Source organism: Equus przewalskii, chromosome 16 (assembly GCF_037783145.1).
Source record: "Equus przewalskii isolate Varuska chromosome 16, EquPr2, whole genome shotgun sequence".
Classification (NCBI taxonomy): Eukaryota; Metazoa; Chordata; class Mammalia; order Perissodactyla; family Equidae; genus Equus; species Equus przewalskii.
The window spans coordinates 26,901,252-26,923,894 of NC_091846.1; the positions used below are offsets into that span (position 1 = coordinate 26,901,252).

Below are 22,643 nucleotides of genomic sequence, written 5' to 3' on the forward strand. Positions count from 1 at the left end.
GGTTTCCATTTGTTAACTGCAACATTGCCCCCGAGCAAGACTGTTATCCTGTCCTTGAAAGCCTTGAAACCTGGCATTGACTTGGCTTCCTTATGAGTGAAAGGTCTTTCAGGCATCTGTTTCTAGAATAGGGAGGTCTCATTCATATTGAGTACTTGCTCTGGCAAGTAATTTTCCTCCACAATCAGCTTATCTAGAGTTTCCAAAAATTCTTCAGCTGCCTTCACATTAGCACTCACAGAGCCACCACTCACTTTTGCGTTATGCGTGAATAATGATTCTTGAATTATTTAAACCACCCAGAGCTAGCAGTAAATTCAACATCATATTTGGGTCCAACCTTTTCTTTCAACATCACAAACAAGCTTTTTGCTTTGGTTGTGATCATCATGGTGCTGAGAGGGATACGCTTCTGTAGCTGGTCTTCAATCCAGGTCATTGGAAGTTTCTCCATGTTTGATATAGGCCCTTCTTGAATTTTTATTAGTCTGGTTGCCTTCAATGAAGCAGATCCTTTAACATCACTTTGGTGTTCAAGATGTAGCTACGGTGGAATGGGACATGCCTGAGTGGTAAGCAATAACCATCACTGATTTTCCACCTTTGTAGTCCCTAATTGCTTTTAATTTCATTTCCAGGTCAGTCACTTGATGTGGCCTCTTACTGGCAACATTAGCAGTGGCTTTTGTATGCCTAGGAGTCATTATGAACAAAACAACATGAGATTAAATCAAGCACAAGAGAAAATGATGCAATCAAGAGACATGGTAACCACAAGATCCCACAGGAGATTTTAAGGGCTGGGATGAAATGTGGCTATCCACATTCCTTTGGCTAGAACTAGTTATGTGTTTACACCTAAATACAAGGGATAGTGGGAATTATGGTCTTCCTGCATGCCCAGAAGAAACATGAAATGACTTAGTGAAAACAGAACAATTACAGTGATGATAATAGATACGAAATAATGCTATATCAGAATTCAGCATGTATCTCTCAATATTAAGTTGTATAGGCTGTTGTCCCTTATCTTTTCTTTCTAATTCTTCACACATTCCTGGCCTTTTTATCCAGTCCCACAGTTTTCCATCTTTCTTTTTGGCCTTGAGAGCCTAAAATTCACTTTTACAGATTAGACAACTCTTAAAATCCAGAACCCCATTTCAGAAGGTCTTTGAAGCATGTCCACGTGGATATTCCATTTAAAATGCTGTAGACTCAATTACTTTCTTCCAAAAGTTTGTCTTCCCTGTGTCTTTTCTAACTCAGATAAAAAGTACAATATTCACCCCATTACTTAATCCAGATTCATCTCCAACTTCTTCTCTCTCTCACTTTCCACATCTTGTCACTTAAGTTCTATAATCTTTGAAAATATCTCTCAGATTGATTCCTTCTTCTCTATTTCCATAGCTGCTGTTTTATTTCAGGTTCTTAAAATGCTGTGGGGAGTATCACAGCATCTTTTCTAACACTTTTCTTACCTCAAGTCTCAGCCCCTTCCGATTCTTTTCTCACTCAGTCTCAGAATAATGTTTCTAAAAATTAAATATAATTATGTCACTTTTCTACATTAGATAATTTAATGGTCTTCTCTTACAGTGTTTATTTTCAAGCTTTTTTCTATTATTCTAAAGTAATAGAAATCTGTTTTCAGAAGAAGGTTCAAATCCTGGAGTTGAACAAATAAGCAGATGGCTGGTGAGAGCCAGCATTCTCCCTGTCAGGACATTTGTGGATACGCAGGGAAGGAAAGCTAGAATGACCCCGTTAGTACTGGATAAGAGTCAGTATGAACTCATGTCTAGCTTAATATCTATACAGATGCACAGATACTGGAACAATTGTAGCTATGTGTATATACCTGTATATTTCCCAGCTCCTTCTGCTGAGAGGCCCTGGGGGCAGTGATGCTCCAGTAGCAACTAGCACATCTGTACCCAGATCTTGGTTTCTAAATATCATCCTCCAGTGAAAAGAACTAGGGATCCTTGGAGAAATGGCTGGTTCTAGGGCTGGGACAGTAAAAATTCAATATAAGCCTGGAGCATCTGATATGGCCTGATACAGTCAAGTCCTCAAAAAACAGAAGGATGGGGATGTGTCAAAGGGATGTAAGAGCCAACCTAAAAGAGCTCCCAGTGACCAAAGCTGGAACAATTTGAGCAACAAAATAGATGACATGGTATTGGATTACAACCCAAAGTATAAAATAAATGTACGTAAGTTCATCCTAAATAAATGGTTGAACAAATAAATAAATGGGGTAGAACGGACGAATCTTCCTTATAGAAGAATTCCAAATAATGTAGGTAGATGTATCCAGCTCCAGAAAGTGGAGCTCCCCCTTCAATGTGGGCTGTACTTTGTGACTAACTTCCAAATAAAAGAGCTCGTAAAGAGGAAAAATAGTAATTTTACAGTGGAGGAATGTGATCAACACTACCTTAACCACGTGATCAAGGTTAGCATCACAAGTGATGCCTTGTTGATACCATATGCCCCCTGATATGACGTGATGAAAAGTGTACCTCACCTCTGTGGTATTCTTCCCCAAACCCATAACCCTTGTCTAGTCATGAGGAAAACATCAGACAAACCCAAAGTGAGGGACATTCTGTAAAACACCTGGCAACTATTCCTAAAGACTGTCAATGTCATGAGTAATAAGGAAAAAGTGAGCAAGTGTCACACACCAAAAGAAACTAAAAAGACGTGATGACTAAATGCAATGTGGTGTCTTGGGTTGGGTTCTGAAGCAGAGAAAGGACATTAGTGGAAAAACTAGTGAAATACACATGAAGTCGGGAGTTGAGTCAATAGCAATGTACCAGTGTGGTTTCTTTGTTGAAACAAATGATGTGCCACGGTAATTTAAGAGGTTAATATTAGGGGAAACTGGGTGAGGGGTTTATGGGAACTCTCTGTGTTATCTTTGCAACCGTTCTGTAAATCTAAAATTATCCCAAAGTACAAAGTTATTTAAAAAATTAAGAAGGCCCAATATAAAACATAGTAGTAAAGCTACTGTGGTTGAAGTCGGGTTGCAGGACCCAAAGTCCTGACAGCCCATCCTCTCCCTCACTCCTTTCACTCTGCCTCCTTCCCTTCCTAGGACCCCAGGCTTCTCTGGCATGTGTTTTGCAAACTACGGCCCTATAGAATTAAATCCAAACTCCTTGGCATGTCTTCTGGGGCCCTTCATATTCTCACCCTTACCTGGCTTTCATCTTCATCACCTATTGATCTCTCGTCTTTTGTGTTTATTTCCTTTGTATATTCTGAAGGAATTTCTTTTTTTCAAGCTGACCATGATCTCCTTGTTGATTTTGCTCGTGCTGTTCTTTGTTAAGCCTCAAAAACTCTTTATTTCATGCTCTCTTTATATGGTCCCAGAATTCAGCTCAAGAGTCTCCTACTTTCTGAAGTCTCTAACGGGGAGGAAGGTGCTCTGAGAGTATTTCTACAATAATCTGTAGTCCCTCCTAAGTTGTCTGCGTGCATCTCTCTATGCATGCGTCTTTCCTCCAATAGCTGACAAGTTCCTTAAGGAGCGGTCTTGTCTCCCTACGCCAAATGTGAAGCATAGTGCCTAGCACATGGTAGGTATTCAGTAAAAGTCAAATAAATGGATAAATGGATGGATGGATGAATGAATGAATGATAGCAAGTTTATTGAAACTAAATTATTTCCTTTTTTGTAGCATTTATATTTATGTGAATCTAGTTGTTATAAAGCTACAAATTCAACATTTTAGTCGGCAAGTTGATCCCAGTTTGCCAGCTTAAAAAGAAAAGCGTTGGATTTTCAGGAGAAAATAATACCTTAATTCAACCGGTATGTGTATGCAAAATATTGAGAGTCATTGAGTTTTATTCCTTTAAATAACATAAATTCTACATGGTGTGTACTTTACAGTAAATTAAATAGGTAGTGTAATGTTGCTTTTTCAGTAAGCTGGTGTTTGAAGGCGTTGTCAGTAAAGCTAGCTGTGTACATTCGTCTTTGTTATCCATTCCAAGGTGATGCTTTTTGATGCAGGTGGCCCAGCTATTCTCAGACTTTAATTTGCCAATTATTGTACCTGTGGCAAGGAACAGATAGTAATTAGTTTCACATTTTGCTCACTGGGCAGCTTAACGTTCTTGTCACCTTACATTGAGTTTTAAATGTGCAAAGCACAAAGAATGTCAAATGTGTTTCTCCGACTTGGGGCTAGGGCTGGAGGTCATACCTAGTAACTTGAATTGCTTCTGGCTACAGAAATTAAAGGGCCTGATTAATTATAAAAGAACAAGATAATATGGTAAAAGTACATCAAGGAAGGCAACGTTTGTGTGTGTATATACACACACATATATATCTGTGTTGTGTGCGTGTGTGTGTAGACTTATATATAAAGGCCTAGGTGTATCTTTTTATTTTCTTTCACAAAAATGCCATTTGTTAGCTTATGGAATCTGAGTGCTAGTTGATGGCTTAGATTACTGCCATTTTAAGGAAAGAAAGAACAGTAGGATCTTATTTACAAAGTAGCATTCAACCTTAATAATTTTCTCCTTTGAATATTCTCAGACAACACAGGTTACCCAAAACGCAGAAGGAGATGCATCTTTTTCTTTCTTTCTTTTTTTTTTTTTTGCTGAGGAAGATTCGCCCTGAGCTAACATCTGTTGCCAATCTTCCTCTTTTTGTTTTTTTGCTTGAGGAGGATTAACCCTGAGCTAACATCTGGGCCAGTCTTCCTCTATTTTGTATATAGGTCATCGCCACAGCATGGCTGGCAAGTGGTGTAGGCCCACACCTGGAAATGGAACCTGGGCCACCGAAGCAGAGTACACTGAACTTAACCACTAGGCCATGGGGCCAGCCCCTCATTTTTTAACATAATGAATATTCACTACCTTATAGTTTGGACAGTTTTGCTCCAGCTATGACTCACTAATGCCTTCTTTTAAAAATTGCCATAGAAAGGTAGAAAAGATCCCTTTGGAAAAATCCAAAACCACACTAGCAGTTTTGTCTGCTGTTCTTTTGCTTAATTGCCTGGGAGTAAAGTTGACTCATTTATGAGGACTTAACCTAGTGTCATTATTAGCAGAAAAGATTATTTAACATCATAAGAAGAGATGGGAAAATTTCAGGCACATAGCATCCCAAACATAAACTTTATTTGCTACCCTCTTGAATAATTTGTTTGCGTGTAATGTTGTTCACACCACTGATAAGAGAAAATGTATTTAATAACTACTCAGAATTAATATGCTATAGTATGCATGGCTGCCTAATTTAATTTATCTCTGATTAAGCCTATTATGTTTGAGATCGCTTTACAGAAGAGATTTTTTTTTTTTTTGCCAGCTGTAAGCTTATTTGAATTGTAATATAAGTTAATAATGTGTGAAATAACCAGTGGTGCCTACTTCTAAATGTTAATTTTGCCACTGACTTCCTGCGATGATGCATACCCAGATCATTTGTTGGCATTTAGTTAATATCTTGCAAGAACAGATATTGGAATAAATATGAAAATTAACTATTTTAGGATGCAGAGACAGAACAGTGGTGCTTTAATTCTGAAATCCAGAGAACAAGCCATTGCATTATGAAAGTAATTGAGAATCAATGATTCATAATCATATAACATGATATATAAGATAACACATAACTTTTGCGTGATTTTTGTTCGGAATGTATACCTTCAACATTAAATAATCATTTGATCAGATGAAGCAGGAACCTCAAGGGTTTGGCAGTGACCTAGGCAGCACTTGCCTTGAGGTCCTGGTGATTAGTCTCTTCAGTGGGCCCAGCACAAGGGAGAGGAAGGGACTTGTGCTATTGCTGACTTTATGCTTATACTGAACCAACTGTTTCATCTGCCAGTCTAATTCTCCCTTTCAGCGTCATGGACGGTTATCACCATCAAGTGGGCTAATTACGTCTCCTTGCTCAGCAGTTGGCCTCATTTGGAGTGATGCGCATCCCTAGATATAGTTTGCATGGCTCAGAATGTGAACTTCATTATTTATATGTACATTTAAATTTGGTAATCTCATTGCTTCTCACCCACTCCAGAACTGCTTTTCACTTGGAATGCCTGTTCTGGCCCTCTAATTGAAATTCCACCCAGTCCTCAAGGCTTTCTTTAAATCCTGCCTGCTCTGTGCAGATTTCCCGACCATCTTAGGCCTCGCCATTTCCTCTTTGAGCTCCTCCTGAGGTCTTTGCCTTGATCATTTAGTCACCTTTCACGTATTCTACAGTGAGCTCCCTGAAGGCAGAGACCTTGCGTTTTAAATCTTTGTGCACCCACAGTGCCTAATACAGTTTCTTATGCAAAAATATTATGTCAATAGGTGGTGGTGATTGATGGTCAGAATGAAAACCTGACAAGGGAGAAACTTATATATCACAAACCCTAGGTGAATAAATTTAAAGTCAGCTTGTAGGTTCTCATTTGTTCTAAATGTGAAGTGGAAACTTGCATGTAATGTTAAAAATATCAGAGATTATAAAGTAGATTTCTCCTCACTTTGAATGGCTCTTGCTAGACCTATAGTTTGAATCTCAGAATGTATATAACATGATGTTTCTTAGCCCTGGCTTACATTAGAATCAGCTGGAGAATTTCACACATGGATGCTGGTGACTCACCTTCAGAGCAATTAAATCAGAGAATAGTATCATTTTTAAAAAACTAACTAAATGTTTCTAGTAAGAAGCAGGAATAGAGAACCACTGGTGAAAGGAAACTTAAAGGTCATTAAATTCATTCATCCATCTGGTGTTTGATTGCTTTCTACAGCTGTTTAGTAATGAAAGAAGAGTACTTCTAATAGCAGGATTAAAATTGCAACTTTCTGATGCAGGCCCCCATTGCCACAACTAATCCTTCTCTCAGACTACCAACCAAGGTGACTCACCGTCTCGGTTTGTTGGGGACTGTCCTAGTTTTAGCATGGAAACTCCAACACAGTGGGGAAACACCTCAGTAGTGGAAAAACCAGGAGGGTTGGTCATTCTCCTACCAACACATTCATTATGTGGATTCTACAGAGCTTTTTTTTGATAAATTTCTTTTTGAGAAGAAGGAAGAATATTTTTGAGGGTAGAGTATTTAATAAAACTATGGAAATAATTAGGACACTTTAAAACCTTAGCATTTTTAAGGGGAAAGAGACATATCAAGAAAACAGGGAGAGGCCGGCCCCGTGGTCGAGTGGTTAAGTTCGTGCCCTCCACTTCGGCAGCCCAGGGTTCGGATCCTGGGTGTGGACATGGCACTGCTCATTAGGTCATGTTGAGGCGGCATCCCACATGCCACAACTAGTGGGACCCACACTAAAATATACAACTATGTACTGGGGGGATTTGGGGAGAAAAAAAAGCAGAAAAAAAGAAAACAGGGAAAACATTGCAACAGGTTCTTTTGTAGAATTCTTGCAATTAAGATAGAGGGGGCTTTATTGCATGTAATTAATTAAAGAACATCAAAATATTTTTCACTTTTATCTCTGCTATGTAGATAAATTGAGTGACTTTTTTAATGTAAGAAGGAATTAAACAAAAATCTCAAATTTGAAAATAGTATAATCAACTAAACTAAAAACTACTCGAGGATAATTGTTTTTACAAGTGAGAAAACAAAGACATATTCAAGACTACATGGAAAGTCACTGACAGAGCATCTGGCTCCTCCATCTTTTTCTGGTAGGTAATTTGGCTTATTTCCTACTATACATCCTTTTATTCCCAGAAACATTTAACACAGTCCTTTCCTTTCAGATAAGAGTAAATTTTAGTAGATTGATAGAAAAAAGTGAAACTATTTTACTAACAGAAATAATTTTTAACAGTTTATAATTGGAACATTAAAAATTATTCATCATGAATGCCCATTTGAGTTTTATTCTGATAGCATGGTGCAGTCCTGCAGCCTAAGGATTAATTTGTCCCACAGTTATTTTCCATTCAGGTTACATAATCACTGAGCAGCCAGTCTGATCACTACATGGTTGATTCATTTCATTCATCGATTGCCAGAATTGCCAGATGTGGCCCAGCAATCTGACTGTCTTCATAACCAAATCAAATCTACTGAATTGGCACCAATTCAGCCAAAGCTTTGGTGATCAGCTGCCCACGATATTGATGGTACCACCTAGATAAGATGTTAAACTGTACTTTTAGAAATGTCTGGTTTCCTTGAAATCGTGATAAGTTTTGCTCCCACTCTAAAAGTTATATGCTGCTATAGGAGAAAGCATCAATAAGTAAAACTTCTGATATACTAGATTTTCCCTTAACAAAACATTTAGCTGAAGTTGTAAAACTCAGAGAAACATGTTGTAGCATGGGACGTTGCAGATCAACTCGTCCATCCTTCCCAAAATATGTTAATAAATAGCACCTGAAAAAAAAAAGTGGGGAGGGGTCTGTAGGCAAAGAAGTTTGTAATATGTCAAGTAAAACAAAACCAAATTGGTGCCTTGAATGGAGCAGGGTAGGGCATGGGGCCAGGAGGCATGTTGCAAAATTGTCTAACCATAGAACTCGGTATCCTGAACATCTGGAGGGTCTTCATCCAGCCTCTGAATTTTGTAGTTAAATAAACTGTGTCCTAAAAAGATTAAGAAACTGATCCAGAGTTAAATGCTCTCTTTAATTTTTTTTCCAGTCCTCCTTTTTCTCCCCACTTTCATATTGCTTTCCCTAATTGCCTGTAAGGACTTTCCTCTTCGCTCCTCAGTGCTGGCAAGTTGCTTCTAGTTGCCCAGCTTTCCAGTGATGTCATGCCTAAAAACGGAAGTGAAAACTATTCACTTAGATGTCCTTTTAGAGTATTTAAGGTTTCAGTATCTTCTCATGTTCTGATTTTAATTTCTTTTATTTATTGGGCACCTACAGTGTGCCAGATTCTTTATATGTATTATATGATTTAATCCTCATAACAACCTGCAAAATAGATAACATGTCCATTATGTCCATTCATTGGGATGAATATTAGCTCCCCGAAGATCATACCTACAATAAGTGGAAGAGTTGGGATATAAAACAATATCAATCTGACTACACCCTTCCATCTTATCAAGTTCAAAGATAGGATCACAGCTACATTAGAAGCATTGTTGACAACAGTTAATTTTTTTAGAAAGTTATTGGCCCGTAATTGATATGGCATAGTATAGAGAAAATGGCATAATTTCAGGTAGACAAATTTGTAACAAATGTACTCAGGGAATAAAAATATATTGAAGTAATGTATTAAAAGGGTAAGCAGCAAGCTGACTTAAATTTGTTTTGGGCATAAGGTGAGGAATACATCATGTATACATTAGTACGTACTTATATACATGTATTCTTAAGCCAAAAATAGATACCTTTCTGGGTAGTAGTGGGGTGAGTACATAATTGGAAGGTGATCTGGGCATGTAATTGTGAGAATTTCTTATGTGGATAGTTTTTTGCTGGATAATGGTGCTTTTTATATGAATGTTGGGTACATGTTGAATGAATGCCTAGATGGAGTTTCACAGTTAATACTCAGTGATAGAAGTTACTCAGCAGTCTTCCAAGTGAGTGATCATTGTCTAGAGTTATCTTAAAGTCAGTTGATTTTCTGCAGTCTCTTTTCTTATTTAATAAACTTACATAGCTTGTTAAAAAATATGTACTTATTTGGGCCAATCCTCTTACTATTCTGTTTTTAAATCCTTTTCTTGATAGCTGTTCCTTTCTTTTTTCGCTTTCTCCCTCCATCCCTCCCTCCCCTTCTCCCACCTTCTCTCCCCTCCCTCCTTTCTTTCTTTTCTCCCTTTTTCCCATCCTTCCTTCCTTCCTTCCCCTTCCTATGCATTGAGAAATTGATGTGGCATCTGCCTCAAAGTGATTATTGGTACAAACTTCTGGAGCCAAGATAATACTGAGGTGCTATAAAGATAAACTTATGGAAGAGTTCAACTCACTTTTGCCTGATGCTCCCTAGAAAATAACAGATAATTAAAATGATTTTAGGAATATCCTACCTGAAAGTAGTTCTTAGGCAGTTAGTAGTTGATTTGGGGTAACACCTAAAATTCTCTGGTTAAACCAACTAGACTAGAATGAAATAAATAATAAGCACATATAACTACAAGGTCAAATATATAAGACTGGGAACTTCTGGTTCTGACAGCCTGAACACATGTGTTTATGTTTTCTTATTCCAAAAATCTCCCTAAAATTGTAGCAAAGAAGAAAAACACTATAAAGAGATAGTGAGAGAGGACAAATAGAGGAGGAGATGCTACTAAACAGGAGATGCCAGCAAACTTTTGGAAGATGGCACAGTGATGGAGCGGGGAGGAGCTGAGGTGTACTGAGAGAAACCTGCAGATTCATTCTTCGGGACCCTGGGGAGGCTTCAGAGGGGTGTGAGGGTGGGTCTGGAAAGAGGGTGATTGATTGAAGGTAGTTAGAGAGTAGTTAGCAGTAGTTAATGGAACGCAGTATATAGAGTAGTTAGACCTTGTTCCTCTGCCTCCCTCACACTGCCACTACCAATTCTCCATCCCCACTGGAGGCTTGAGGGATAGTCTTGTGTGAAATTGAATCAGAGATGCTCTGGACTCACAGAAACTAGATCCAGGGGAGAGAGGTGAAACTCCACAGAGTGAACATGGAAGACCCTTCTGGACTCCTCCACAACATAGCTCTCCGAGCATCGATAACCAGGGACAGGCTCTTTAGACAGGAGTTTGAAGGATTCTGATCTAAAGAAACTGAATAGCCAAAGAAATGACCTGACTGGCATTTGGAGTAGCCCTGGAGATGGCTAGATTCCCCACCCAGTTACCTCACAGGGATGCCAGCCAGTTAATAAGCACACCCTGCCCCTGCTCAGGGCTTCCAGTCTGTCTTGTAGGGACACTGTCCATCAATATAAATGAATTTTATATTTTATTTATATATTTTTTAAGATATTCATATGCATTTAAGATATTCATATATATATAAAGAAATATATAATATATATATAAATGTCTTAAATATAAATGAATACTGAGAGGGTCACCAGATGTTTGAGTATAGCCTCCAACATAAAATATAGAATCATGTAGAGAGATCAAAACAGAGAGAGAAAGGGGTTACAGAGACTGAGAGAAAAGATAGATGACTGAAGAAGCAAAAGCAAAGCTTTTAAAAACCTATAATATCTTCAGAAAGATAGATGATCTATCCATGAGCTAAAAAGAGCATTCTTTTTATAAAAAAGGAACAGTCAGGAAATAGAGATCTTGGAAATTAAACTTATTGTAAAAAAAAAATTATTCAGAGATAGAGAAGATAAAGTCAAGTAAACTTTCTAGGAGGTAGATTAACAGGCAAAATGGACAGTGGGGGTGGGGAGGAAAGAAGGGAAGAAATGTAGTGGGTCAGTCCAGGAGGTTCAGCATTTTACCAAAGGAGTTCCAGAAAGAGAAAACAGAAAAAGTGGTGGGGAGACAAGTATCAAAGAATAACACAAGAAAAAAATTTCAAAACAAAACAATAGGAATTTCCAGATTTAAAAGGAAAAGAAAGTGCCAGAACAACGGATAGGCAAAGATCCATTAAGGGTCTTTACTATGAGATTTCAGAACACCAGGGATTAAAAAAAAAAGATTCCAAAATCTTCCAGAGAAATAAAGCAGGTCATTTATAAAAGATCAGGAATACTGATGGCATCAGACTCCACTGCAACACCGGAGCTGGAAGATAAGGAAGTACCACCTTCAAAATTCTGAGGGGAATGACTTTTTACTTAGAATTCAGTTACAAGCTTAATAGCAAGCGTGAGAGTAAGACTAAAACGTTTTCAGACACACAAGGAAGGTCTCAACAAATTTACCTCCCGTGTACCTTTTCTCAGGAAGCTACTAGAGAATGTGCTCTACAAAAATGAGGATGTAAACCAAGAAAGAGGAAACCATGGGATCCAGGAAACGGGGGACCCAGCACAGGCGAGAGGCACAGGGATTTCGCAAGATGGTGTTAAAAAGAAGCCCCAGGACAACAGGTGGGCAGCTGGCCTGGGAAACTGCTAGACCCCACGGACTGAATGGGAGGCTCCTGGAGGGAAAAAGAGATGTGACAGATTAATGATTGGGTTGATCACATAAAAAATGGTTTAAATAGGGTTTTTTTAGATCCCTTGGATAGTTGAGGATCAGTTAGTAATAGATACACAGAAAAGGGAAGAAAAAAAATCAGGAAAAACAAAATATTGAACAAGATAGGAAGTATATTCTTATACGAATGGCTCAAGAGTGAACAATGTTACATGATCATAATAGTGCAAACATAGAATATCAATCTAACCCCAAATTGCTACTTAACCTACTGGAGAGATGGGGGAAGAAAGCTTATTGGAAGGTGGTGATGGGTAGGAGTGCTACATTTTTCTCATTTTGCATAGTAGTAAAATAGATAATCCCTAAAAATGGTAACTTAAAAAATATCATTGTGCATACATTACTTAAGTATATGGAATCAAATATCAGAATTAAAAGTTGAAAGTGCTTTCCTCTCCCATGCTAGGATACAGCCTCCTTGGGAGGGTGGTTAGGGTTGCTAGTTAGTCTTCCTGCCCTGGGCAAGCCCCTAGATTAACCAAACTGAGAACAATTGTCTGGGGCCAAAGTCGTTCCTGTGTAGGAGGTTACTCACTCTGGCAAATAAATATCTTTCCTAATAGGAGCAACCAAAAAAAAAAACGTGTTTTCCTCTGAGGAGCAGGAAGGAGTGGGCCGGAAGAGGTCGGTAGGGGATTGCTGTTTTGGGTTATAGGCCTTATGATGTTATTTGCCTTTTAACCTGTAGGCATACATTACTTTGATAAGTATTAAGTTGGTTTAAAAAATCACTGGAATTAGAAACAGAGGTTATAAAACCAAAATGTGCAATGCCCGCCCCTGCAAAAAAAGCAAAAAGAAAAACAGAAGAAGAGGTTGATGGTGCTTTCCTTGATACCTTTCAGAACTCATTTATTTATCTCATGTCTAATAACAAACTAGGGGCCTCAGGGCCCTGTGCCACTCTCACTCCAACCAACATTTCTGTCATCACCCCCGCTCCCCACGTTTACGCTCTTCTGGGCCACTTCATGTTCCCTTTTCAACACCTGTGTTTTCCTCACCTGGGCCTTTGCTTCTGTTTAAGGTATTGGTCACCTTCACACAGATTCACACAAACGCACGAACACAAAGACCCCTTGTTCCACCTCCATCCCTACCGGTTCAGATGCCTCTCTGAGGGGTCTGTGAGGGGCTCTGGACCACAGCATTCTCTCCCCTTTCTTTTAATTCCTATTGTATTGCCCCTGGGACCACGTACCAACACTGCCTTGAATCACAGTTGTTGGTTTTACTTGTCCTGTCTTTGTTACGAGCCTAGGTGACAAGGGCAGTAACCATATTGCACTGATGTTTGTTCCTCCTATGGAGCCTGGCAGAGAGCTGACATATTCCAGGTACTGCCTCCAATAGTAAGTAGATGAATAAATCTTTCATTAAATGTGAAATCTGTTCAGTCAGATGGCCCAGTGCTAAACATCTGCACCCACATAAATAAATATTACTGGAAGGTAAGGATTTCTCATTTGTTTTTGTTTTAAGGAAGCTTGTGTGCTTTCTCCTAATGGGGAAGATCATATGCAGAGCCTAGGGGTAAACTATTCTCTAAAATCTTTGCTTTTGCTTCCTTTGTGAGGAATGTGGAAAACTTAGCAGCTAGAGGGTTGAAGTTTTTATTTGACTCTGCAGGGGTTACAAACAGCCTGACACTGAGGAAAGTGTTGCAAGCAGGATGTCACCTGGGCCTCCAGGTAGAGAAGCCCCTGGATGTCACTGTGCATCTAGTGGACAATAGCACAGCCTAAGATGTGACAGGAAAAGGGGAAACCTCTCATGAGGGCAGACATTAACATAAAAGAAGAATTTTATAAATACTCAATGATATAACACGGTCACCTAGGTAGAATGGTGCTAGCTAGGGCTTACATTCACAGCTTCTCACACCTAATTTAAGTCCCTTTCTACTTAGTCAGGCTTTATACTACACTCCCCAAATCTCTTTGTAACCATATAACAAATTCTAACAGTCTGAAACATTCAGTTTATGGAAATAACAAAATGCCCATCAGTATTATGGTCTATGCAAACCGTGGAGTACTATGGAGCCCGTAACAAGGCAGGTCTATAAGTTCTGCTCTGGTGAGGCTTTAACTTATATGGCTAAAGGAAAAAGTGAGTGTGGAATAGGGTGACCTCCCTCACATCTTTACTCAAATGCATCTTTTGAACGAAGCCTTCCTTAACCACTGTATTTGTAAGTGCAAACATCACCCTGGGCCCAGCTTTTTCTCTATTAACGTTGATCGCTATTTGACATAATATGTATTTACTCATTTGTTTATGATCTCTCTCCCCTATTGGAATGTAAGCTGCATAAGGGATTTTGTGTGTTTTACTTACTGCTTTCCCTCCCCCGCCCGGTGCCTTCGTATGACTGAATTTGTATGAAAATGCTTATTATTTGCCCAGAACAGTTCTGGAAGCCTACACAGACCTAACAGTATTTATCTCTGAGCAGTAGGACTAGGGGCATGTGGGAGGAAGACCTTTACTGTATGTATCTTACCATGTACCTGTATCACTTTGTAAAATGAAAACACTAGTTTAATAGGAAATCCCATTTAAAATGTTTCTCAAATGGCTATAATAAAATATAAGTTATTTAGTCAGCACCATTTATTTCCAGTCCTGACATAATGAACACCATTCAGAATTTCTCTTCTTTCCAGAAGTCAAGTTGTAAATGGGCCATGATTCAAGCCCATGGACTTTATATTTTATGAAGCCTTTACCAACAGACTTTTTATTTCCCATCACAGTGGTACCATCTGTACTTATGCTGTTGTGGGGGAAAAAAATGTGTTCTTAGGTAAGATACATTTATATCTTCTAAGTTTTAGCTAAGTGACCCGAGGCAGGTCACTTCACCGCCCTGAGTCTCAGTTCCCCTACCTATAAAATTGGCATAATTTTCCCTGTGAGCAAAGGGTGTTGTCCAAGCAAAACAAGATGAAGTTTGTGTATTCAGTGCCCAGCAGTGTGCGGTTTAAGGCCGAGTTCAGTAAATGTTAAGTCTTTCCCTTTCCCTGTGGAAAGTGACCCAGAAGAACACTCTTAGTGATATTCTTATCCCTAAGTACTCAAAGTGTGACATCACCCAGGGGTTTATCAGAAATGCAAACCTGATCTAATGAATCAGAATCGGTAGTTTAACAAAATACCCAGGTGATTCCTTTGCACAGTAAAGTTTGAGAAGCTCTGTTTTTATGCTTCTCGCAGCAGTGTTGCAGACAGGCTTGTGTTAATCAGGTTTTTTATTTTCTGTATTTTGTTAAACTTTGACGTCTTAGGGCATTGGGGACCCCAGGGGAGGCACTGGCCTTCCCAGAGTTAGCTAATTCCTAGACATGACAATTTGCCTGGGAGCAAACCTTTGATATGCAAATCAACCAATCCTGAGTCCTTGCCCCCTCCCCGCCCCCACCCCCACCCCTGGACCCCAGAACCCACTAAAATTATTCAAACTATCCAAGCCTTAACCTTCTTACCCTGCCTTGCTTTGCATTTCCTGTGGAAACCACAATGAAGGCTTTTGCCCACGTTTTCCCCTTATTCCCTCTGCTCCTGTCCCACCTTGGTGTCTCCCCATGTGGCCCTGCATGGCCCTCCATGGCATTGCATGCCCACCTCCTCTCAGAAGCTGTAACAAACTATCCTTTCAGTGGCAAGCCTCTCCAATCTGCTGGCCTCACCATACCTGAATAAAACCAAAATCCCAGGTACATTTTAAAACAAGGCTGCCTTTGAAGCTTTTTTCCTGGTTAAATGCCCCCTCTACCCCTCCTCCTTCTCCTTGCTAACTTTAGTTTTATTTGGAGAAGTGTGAGGGTGCCCAGCAAAGCCAGATGTTCTGGTGTGGCATGACTAACAGGCCGAAACACAGGAGGAAGCTTAAGCCGCCTCATCAGCCTGAACTTACTTTTAAATAAAGATGATCAAGGATAACCATGAACAAGGTTGTAAATCTGCTTAATGTAGTATGACTACGTTGAATGCCAATAAAGGTCCTTAAGCACAAGCTTTGAACACTTCAGAAACTGCTATTGCAAATGATTAAGACCTCCAAGATAATGGAACCGTTTGAATTGAAACACACAAACTTATTTACGGTATTCTGAGATGTCAAGGAAACAAATGAAAACCTGCCAGCCACGTCCGTTCATTTTTCCCTGTGGCTTCTTAATATGGTATATATGTTTTAAGTGGAAATAACTCCTGCCAGGGAGCAGCTGTTATGCTACCAAGCAGCTTCCCGGCCCACGTTTGCATTTACCTCATCTCTTCTGTTTTGAAGACACTCTTTATATATGGAAGTGAGCTAACCGAAGCTGGGGATAATAAAAGCAAACATTGAAAGAACATAAAAGGGACTTTTCTCCCTGTGATTCAAAGAAAAAAAAATATGATAAGGAGTATCTACTTCAGAAATGCTCCACCTTTGTTAGATAAGAGAACAGAAGACAGCAACGGTATAGTAACTTTTCCCTTCTAAAAGTTTTTTACTACACTTTTGTAAAGAAATTAGAATTTGATTAGCAGCCTTTAATTAGAAATATTAGACAAAGAGATTTTCCATTGTTTTGTTTCCATAAAAAATCAGTTTTTTTAATCAGTTTTGTTTCCATAAAAAATAAACCCTTCTCACCACACACACACACACACACACACACACACACACACACACACAAAGATAACTGTGTGGTGATAAGGGTTTATTTTTTTAACTAATTTTAACTAATTTTAGTTAATTAAACTAATTTTAATGTGGTAATCATTTCACAATATGTATATCAAATCATCATGTGTACACGTTAAATTTATACAATTTTGTCTGTCAATTATACCTCAGTAAAGCTGGGGAGAAAATAGACCTATTTGTTATGACCATAAAAAGAAACTCTGGCTGCACATATCAGGATTTTGCTCCCCGTAACTGGCCCTATCAGATTTAATATTACTGCCCAGGCAGTGTCTAAAATTTGCCTTGTGGCCTGCAGGAATGACAGCGTCCCCTGAAACCACATGCTTGTTTCTCAGTAGGTATTTTGTTTGATTGCTCCTTGACCCTTTTCCAAGAAACCTAATTTGCCCAAGGGACTCCAGCACAGGAAAAGAGTGTTTGCATCTGCTTAGGGAAATGTGCCTGAAATAATGACTTATTTAGAACCAAGAACAGGATGGAATGGAATGGATTGATAAGCCAGTTTGAGCAGGCAGAGAGCAACCTGGGCCTCATAACTGTTATAAAAGGAGCTCTGCAGCAAAGCAGTTTGCCTGGGCTGGGTCTGGCAAGACCCATCTCCATTCAGCAAACGTTGTCTCTGTAGACTACGCAAAATTCGTACTCGTGCAAATGCCTCAAGGTGTGCTGTCTTGTCTTAAGTTTCACTCACACATCTAAGATGGTGCGGATTTCTCGATTCAGCCCTGCAGACCCCAGTGTAGAAACTGCTCTCCGAGGTACGTTACCCATTTTAAACCTGAGATGACTGCAGAGTGCCCGGTGCTGGTGATGCTGTGCCCGTAAGTGAAAGCACTCTCTTGGTTGCCAGGAGAGCTGGCGAGTGTGCTGATGCATGGACTGCCCGAAGAGAGAGCTTGACTCAGCTTCTTTCTCACTTACTGAACTTAAAATGAACCATGAACTGGCAGTCAAAAGGAGGGAGCCGACATCTCATCTAGTGGAAGGAAGGATGAGTTGAGGCAAATTAAAAAAGAAAAAAAGAAAGGGAACATTGCCACTACATGGTTCTTTTCTGCTGCTTTATTTCTTGTTTTTTTCGTTTTGTCCTTTTTCTCTTCACTTTTTTGCCGAGAAAATACCGTTGATTTCTTTATAACCATAGCTTCAAGGCTAGTAATTCTTTGAAATGGCAAAGGTGACAACAAAAGGTTTCTTTAAATTTGCACAATGTGAAGCTAGATTACTTTCTTTTGTCTTAATCTTCCTCTACTATTCAGTAAAAAAAGAAAATAAAAAGCAAAACCATTGACCATATTTAAGTTCGCAGGGTTAAGCTTCAACAGAATCCTATTTATGCACAGTGGTAATGAGAGTTTGCCTTCTTTTTTAAAATTTAAATCTATCTTTGCACAATTAGCAAATTATTAAACGACCTTTCCTTCAAAGTCTGCAAGCAATTGCTTGTTTCCACTAATAAGAGAACATGTTTTACAAGGTTCCCGTTGATTAATTGACAAATGCTGATAAAATCAAAGCAGGGTTAAAATGCAGCGCACCAACTGCAGTATAAATTACTGTTGTTCAATAATGTTTCAAGTGGCTATACATTGATGGTTTACTTTTCAATAAATATTACTTTCTTAATTGAAACATCCATCGTGGAAATTTATCTCTGAAGATGACTGTCAGGAACCACAGCTAGGACGAAACATTTCTGTATCTGTATATGCATTTCGACTCAATTAAAAGCATTGATTGCTGTGAGCGTTTTAGAAATAGATGCTTTATATTTTATGTGAAATGAACGCTAATACATTTTAGTATACTTTGAAAATCATGCACCCTTGATTGATCTAAGAATAGTGTTCCCTACATATCTGGATAGCTTCAACTAAAAATAATTAAATGCCCTAAATGACTAGCATCATTGCTAACAGCATCTCATTCTTAGCCCACTGCCAGCCAGCTGTTTTGGCAGCTATGTTGGGCTCCATTAGAGAGCCTGCAGCTGGCTGTTTCACGCTCATATGTGTTTCAGACAACAGAGATGCTTGGCCAAAGCCAGATTCCTGTTTTTGCTTATGAGTAAGTAGCTGTCCAGAAGGATCTCCTACATCCTAGGCCAAACCTAAAGGCACAGAGCCTCCCAGAAGGAGGAGAATGTGTGTCGGCTCACAGACTATCCTGCAGAGTTTCCACTCCTCTCCTGCTGTGGTCCATACCCATGAGATGGACTCACACACTCTAGAGCCTCAAGAACACTGTAGCACGTAGATTTAGGGGTCCAACTGATCTCACAGTTTTATCTGGGCATCTCAAGATGTCCTGCCTCATCCAAACTCCTGGGAAGTTCAATATCCTCCAAAATGCCTTTGACAGACTTTTCTCAACAAAGTTATTTTAAATCAACAAATTTTTATCAACGCTTCTATGTGCCAGGCAGTGTGCTGGGTGCTGGGGATATAGAAATAAACCGGACAGATTCTCTATCCTGAAGGAGCTTACAATATACAATCGTATCTCTCAACATTTTCCAGTTTTCTGTTTGAGCTTCCGCAGTTGCTAGTTACCAGGTAATAGTTTGTACTCAAGATTACCACAGCTGCCAGACCTGGATTGAGATTGGGGTGTGACCAGTGGAACTGAGCAGAGACCATCACTCTGAACTTAGTCAGAGGGTGAATTGCCCTCAGGATGGGCGTGAAGATCGTGGGGCAGGAACATGGGGCTGTGCGATGAGGGAGTTAAGGACAATTTGGGACACCTGGAACCAAGCTGATTTGGGGATGTGGATCACTGTATAGGTAGATTAAACTGGTAAGTGAAGGTTGAGGGTGGGGCAGAAGTTGCAAAGGGCTAGTAAATGGTAGAATTCCAAGTGATTGACTAGAAGGTAAGGACAGAAGGCCAACTAGTGATGGAGGTGACAGAGAGGCCGCCAGTTAGAGGAGATCAAAGCAGGTTAACCAGCAGGTGAGTTGTTAGAGCCATCAGCCCAGGAAGCTTTGGAGCACTCTAAAAGATAAGCAGCTGCTGGGATGGGTTCAACCATCAAGAGAATCAGGCTTAAGGATAATAAACAGAAAATCTCTGCCACTGAGAACTTGGTCACAAGAGGTAAAATGTGCTTTTAGTAATCTAGGTCACAAGGCTGTGAGCAGGCCTGGCAGCATGATGGAGAATTTCGGAGTTTGGGCTCGTTATGTTCTCTCAGCCCAGACATCATTAAGACAGTGTCTGGTGTGCGGTCGACACTCCATACGTATTCCGCTGAACTGACCTGGGTTCTGAGAGGGAGGCAGGTTCCAAAATGAAGCGATTTTTACATGGCAATATAAGAATTAAATTGCCCTGACGCTTAATGGAGGGGGAAAAAAAAGCACAGGAGAGTCAAACGCCTGAGAAGGAGGGTCGTTTGTCCAATGGATACATGCATTGTACCCGTATTTCTGTTTGTTCCCTCCCCTGGTTTCTTTCCTTGTGGGATGGCATTAAGTAAGAAGAGAGACAGTGCTGTGGAGCCTGGGAAGTTCTAAGAGCCTGTGGTTAGCTGTGAACCCATCAGAGACATTTTCCTTGTGGGAGCATTTGGAGAGAAAGGAATGAAAAGGGTGAAGTAATTAAAACCCTGCCCAACTCCCAGGTTTATGCCTGTGAAAATCTCAGCGAGATGCCAGAATTTGGCGGAATAGCTTGCGGCACACCCAGAATTCTTCTGATCTTCCATCAAGAAGGTACTGCCCTCCGATCTCCATCTCCCTGAGGCTCTTTTATGTTAGTGGTGATAGCTGCCAGTTAAAATAGCAGGAAAGATTATTCCGTGCAAATTTAATAGAAGTCCTAGTGTGCTCGTGTCGTACATCACACACAAAAGTTGGAAAACTCAGTCTTTTAAAAATTGTCATATGTCCCCAAGTTTGGTCAGCGGGATATAATGAAGACCACCTGGGCGGCGTTTATGCCGACCGCCATGCCGAGCCCCAAAGCCCTAAAAGGCCAAGCCATTCCTGAGTCTGCACTCGTGTACCGATATTCCCTGTCTTGACACTAGATGGGGCATTGTTATTATTACAGTGGCTCTAAAATGTGACTCTATAAAGCCTGGAAAGATGAAAACGTTTCTTTAGAACATCATATTGTGCTGCCGAATCAGAGATTGTTGGAGAAGGAAACAGCCATGAAAAGCATCTAATGCAAACCCTGGCTTTTCGTTTTTACCTGAGAAAACTGTGAGCAGCGCATTGACCAGCTGTGAGTCAGAGGCAGACCCAGAACTGGAAGTCAGAACCCAAGTCTCACAAGCCCAAGGCAGCCCCACCCATCCTCACGCACGGCCACCCCGCCCCGGGGAAGGTGCAGGGACACGTGGCTCTCAGGAGCTGCCTTCCTTACGTGGGGAGTAATAACAGGGTTAAATCCCCAGGGCCTTCCTAATACATTCCTAAATACCTTCTCCTACAACTTGACTCTACATGTAAAGGCTCAAAGACACAGTGAGCACAAGCCAGACACTTGGTTTGTTTATTCTTTTTACCTCTTTCTCATGTGCACACACTGGTGCACACACGCAATCACACATACGTGCACACATCTGTGAAAAAATAGCAACACGAATGAAATAACTTCATTTTACAAAATAGGAATGAACAAAATATAAACTATTATATTGCGGTTCTAGCTAACTTAAATTTCCCTTAATTTTTTAACTCTGGTTAGCTTCTCGGCACTGTGAAAACCGATGTAAGTGTTGTCCTCTTCTTGGTCGCTCAGCCATTTACCAGGCGTCTTCACCTGAGCTTTAGAATCCCAGGGGCTTCGAGCCGTTGCCAGAACCGAGTGAAGACAGGGACTTCCCAGAACCCCCTTCTCACTGCAGGTCTCCCCTGGGGACCTTGCTCCCCGCTTTCCTCTTCCCTCTGTGGCGGAAGAGGAGCACGGTACACAACATGAAGCCTGCAGCCTAGCCTTCATCTCCACTCGGGATACTGGTGTGATTACCGAAAGAAAATGACCGGTTTCTCCTTGCCCTCCTCCCCTTTATCTAAGAGGTCTCAGCCCCGAGCACAGTTCTGACAGACCCTGTAGTTGGTAGCACTTTGCAGACTTTTCTCACCGCAGACCCTCTTTTTAAAAAGATTAATTCATCTTGCATTTTAAAGCAGACTGAGAAGAGACGATTATTGCAGTATGCTCTTTCTCACGTAATCGTTCTCCTCCTTCACAGGCCCACGGTGCTAATTCTGATTTTTACTTCAGTTATGGAAGCATTCTCACTTTCTCTTTTTCCACCAAGGTACTGTCTGCCCTCTCCTACTTCTTATTACGTGTATTTCCCAAATATCTAGGGTGCTTGGGAGAAGGACAGGCTAGTGAGAAAGAACCCATCCAGTTTGCGATTTTTATTTCGTGTTAGACATTGCAAACTGAAGACTGTTCGAAGTAAAACACCTTTGAAAGTCTAATTTAGAAACCTGGCGTGTATGGGCTAATTCGTTTTTCCTGACTTGGAACGTTCTCCTCTGCCTGGTCTCGTCTTACTCATCCTGTAAGACCCAGCTCAAATGTCATCTCCTCTGCTGATCCTCTGGTCTCCCTTCTCCCATGTCCCCTTCCAAAACCCTTGCTCTTTATTCTGTACTGCCAGAGCGTTTTATTCATACCACTAGAATGTCATCTCAGTCCATTACACCAGTGATGTGTGTGTCTGTCCTGCCAGCCCAGTGTGGGCTCCTCGAAGGCTGGGACCACAGACAGTGCCTGATCCATCTTGCATCACCTGCCCTGAGCATAGTGGATGCTGTGC

The 22,643-nt window shown here is 40.3% G+C and overlaps 1 protein-coding gene across 34 annotated transcripts in view; it reads left to right on the plus strand.

Annotated features, from left to right (window-relative positions):
- ENOX1 (ecto-NOX disulfide-thiol exchanger 1) overlaps positions 1–22,643 on the plus strand; it is a 536,764-nt gene that overhangs the window by 295,588 nt on the left and 218,533 nt on the right. For 11 of the 34 annotated variants that reach the window (XM_070578348.1, XM_070578347.1, XM_070578342.1 and 8 more), the window contains one exon: positions 11,895–12,041. The exons of 16 other annotated variants lie outside the window; for them this stretch is intronic. In XM_070578348.1, coding sequence (XP_070434449.1) covers positions 11,954–12,041 — 88 coding nt within the window. In that variant the 5' untranslated portion in view covers positions 11,895–11,953. Of the gene's footprint in view, positions 1–7,529; positions 7,715–7,964; positions 8,159–11,894; positions 12,042–15,767; positions 16,769–16,865; positions 17,617–20,340; positions 20,575–22,064; positions 22,134–22,643 lie in introns of those variants that run through there. 7 more of the 34 variants (XM_070578375.1, XM_070578376.1, XM_070578373.1 and 4 more) reach the window with 5 other exon arrangements.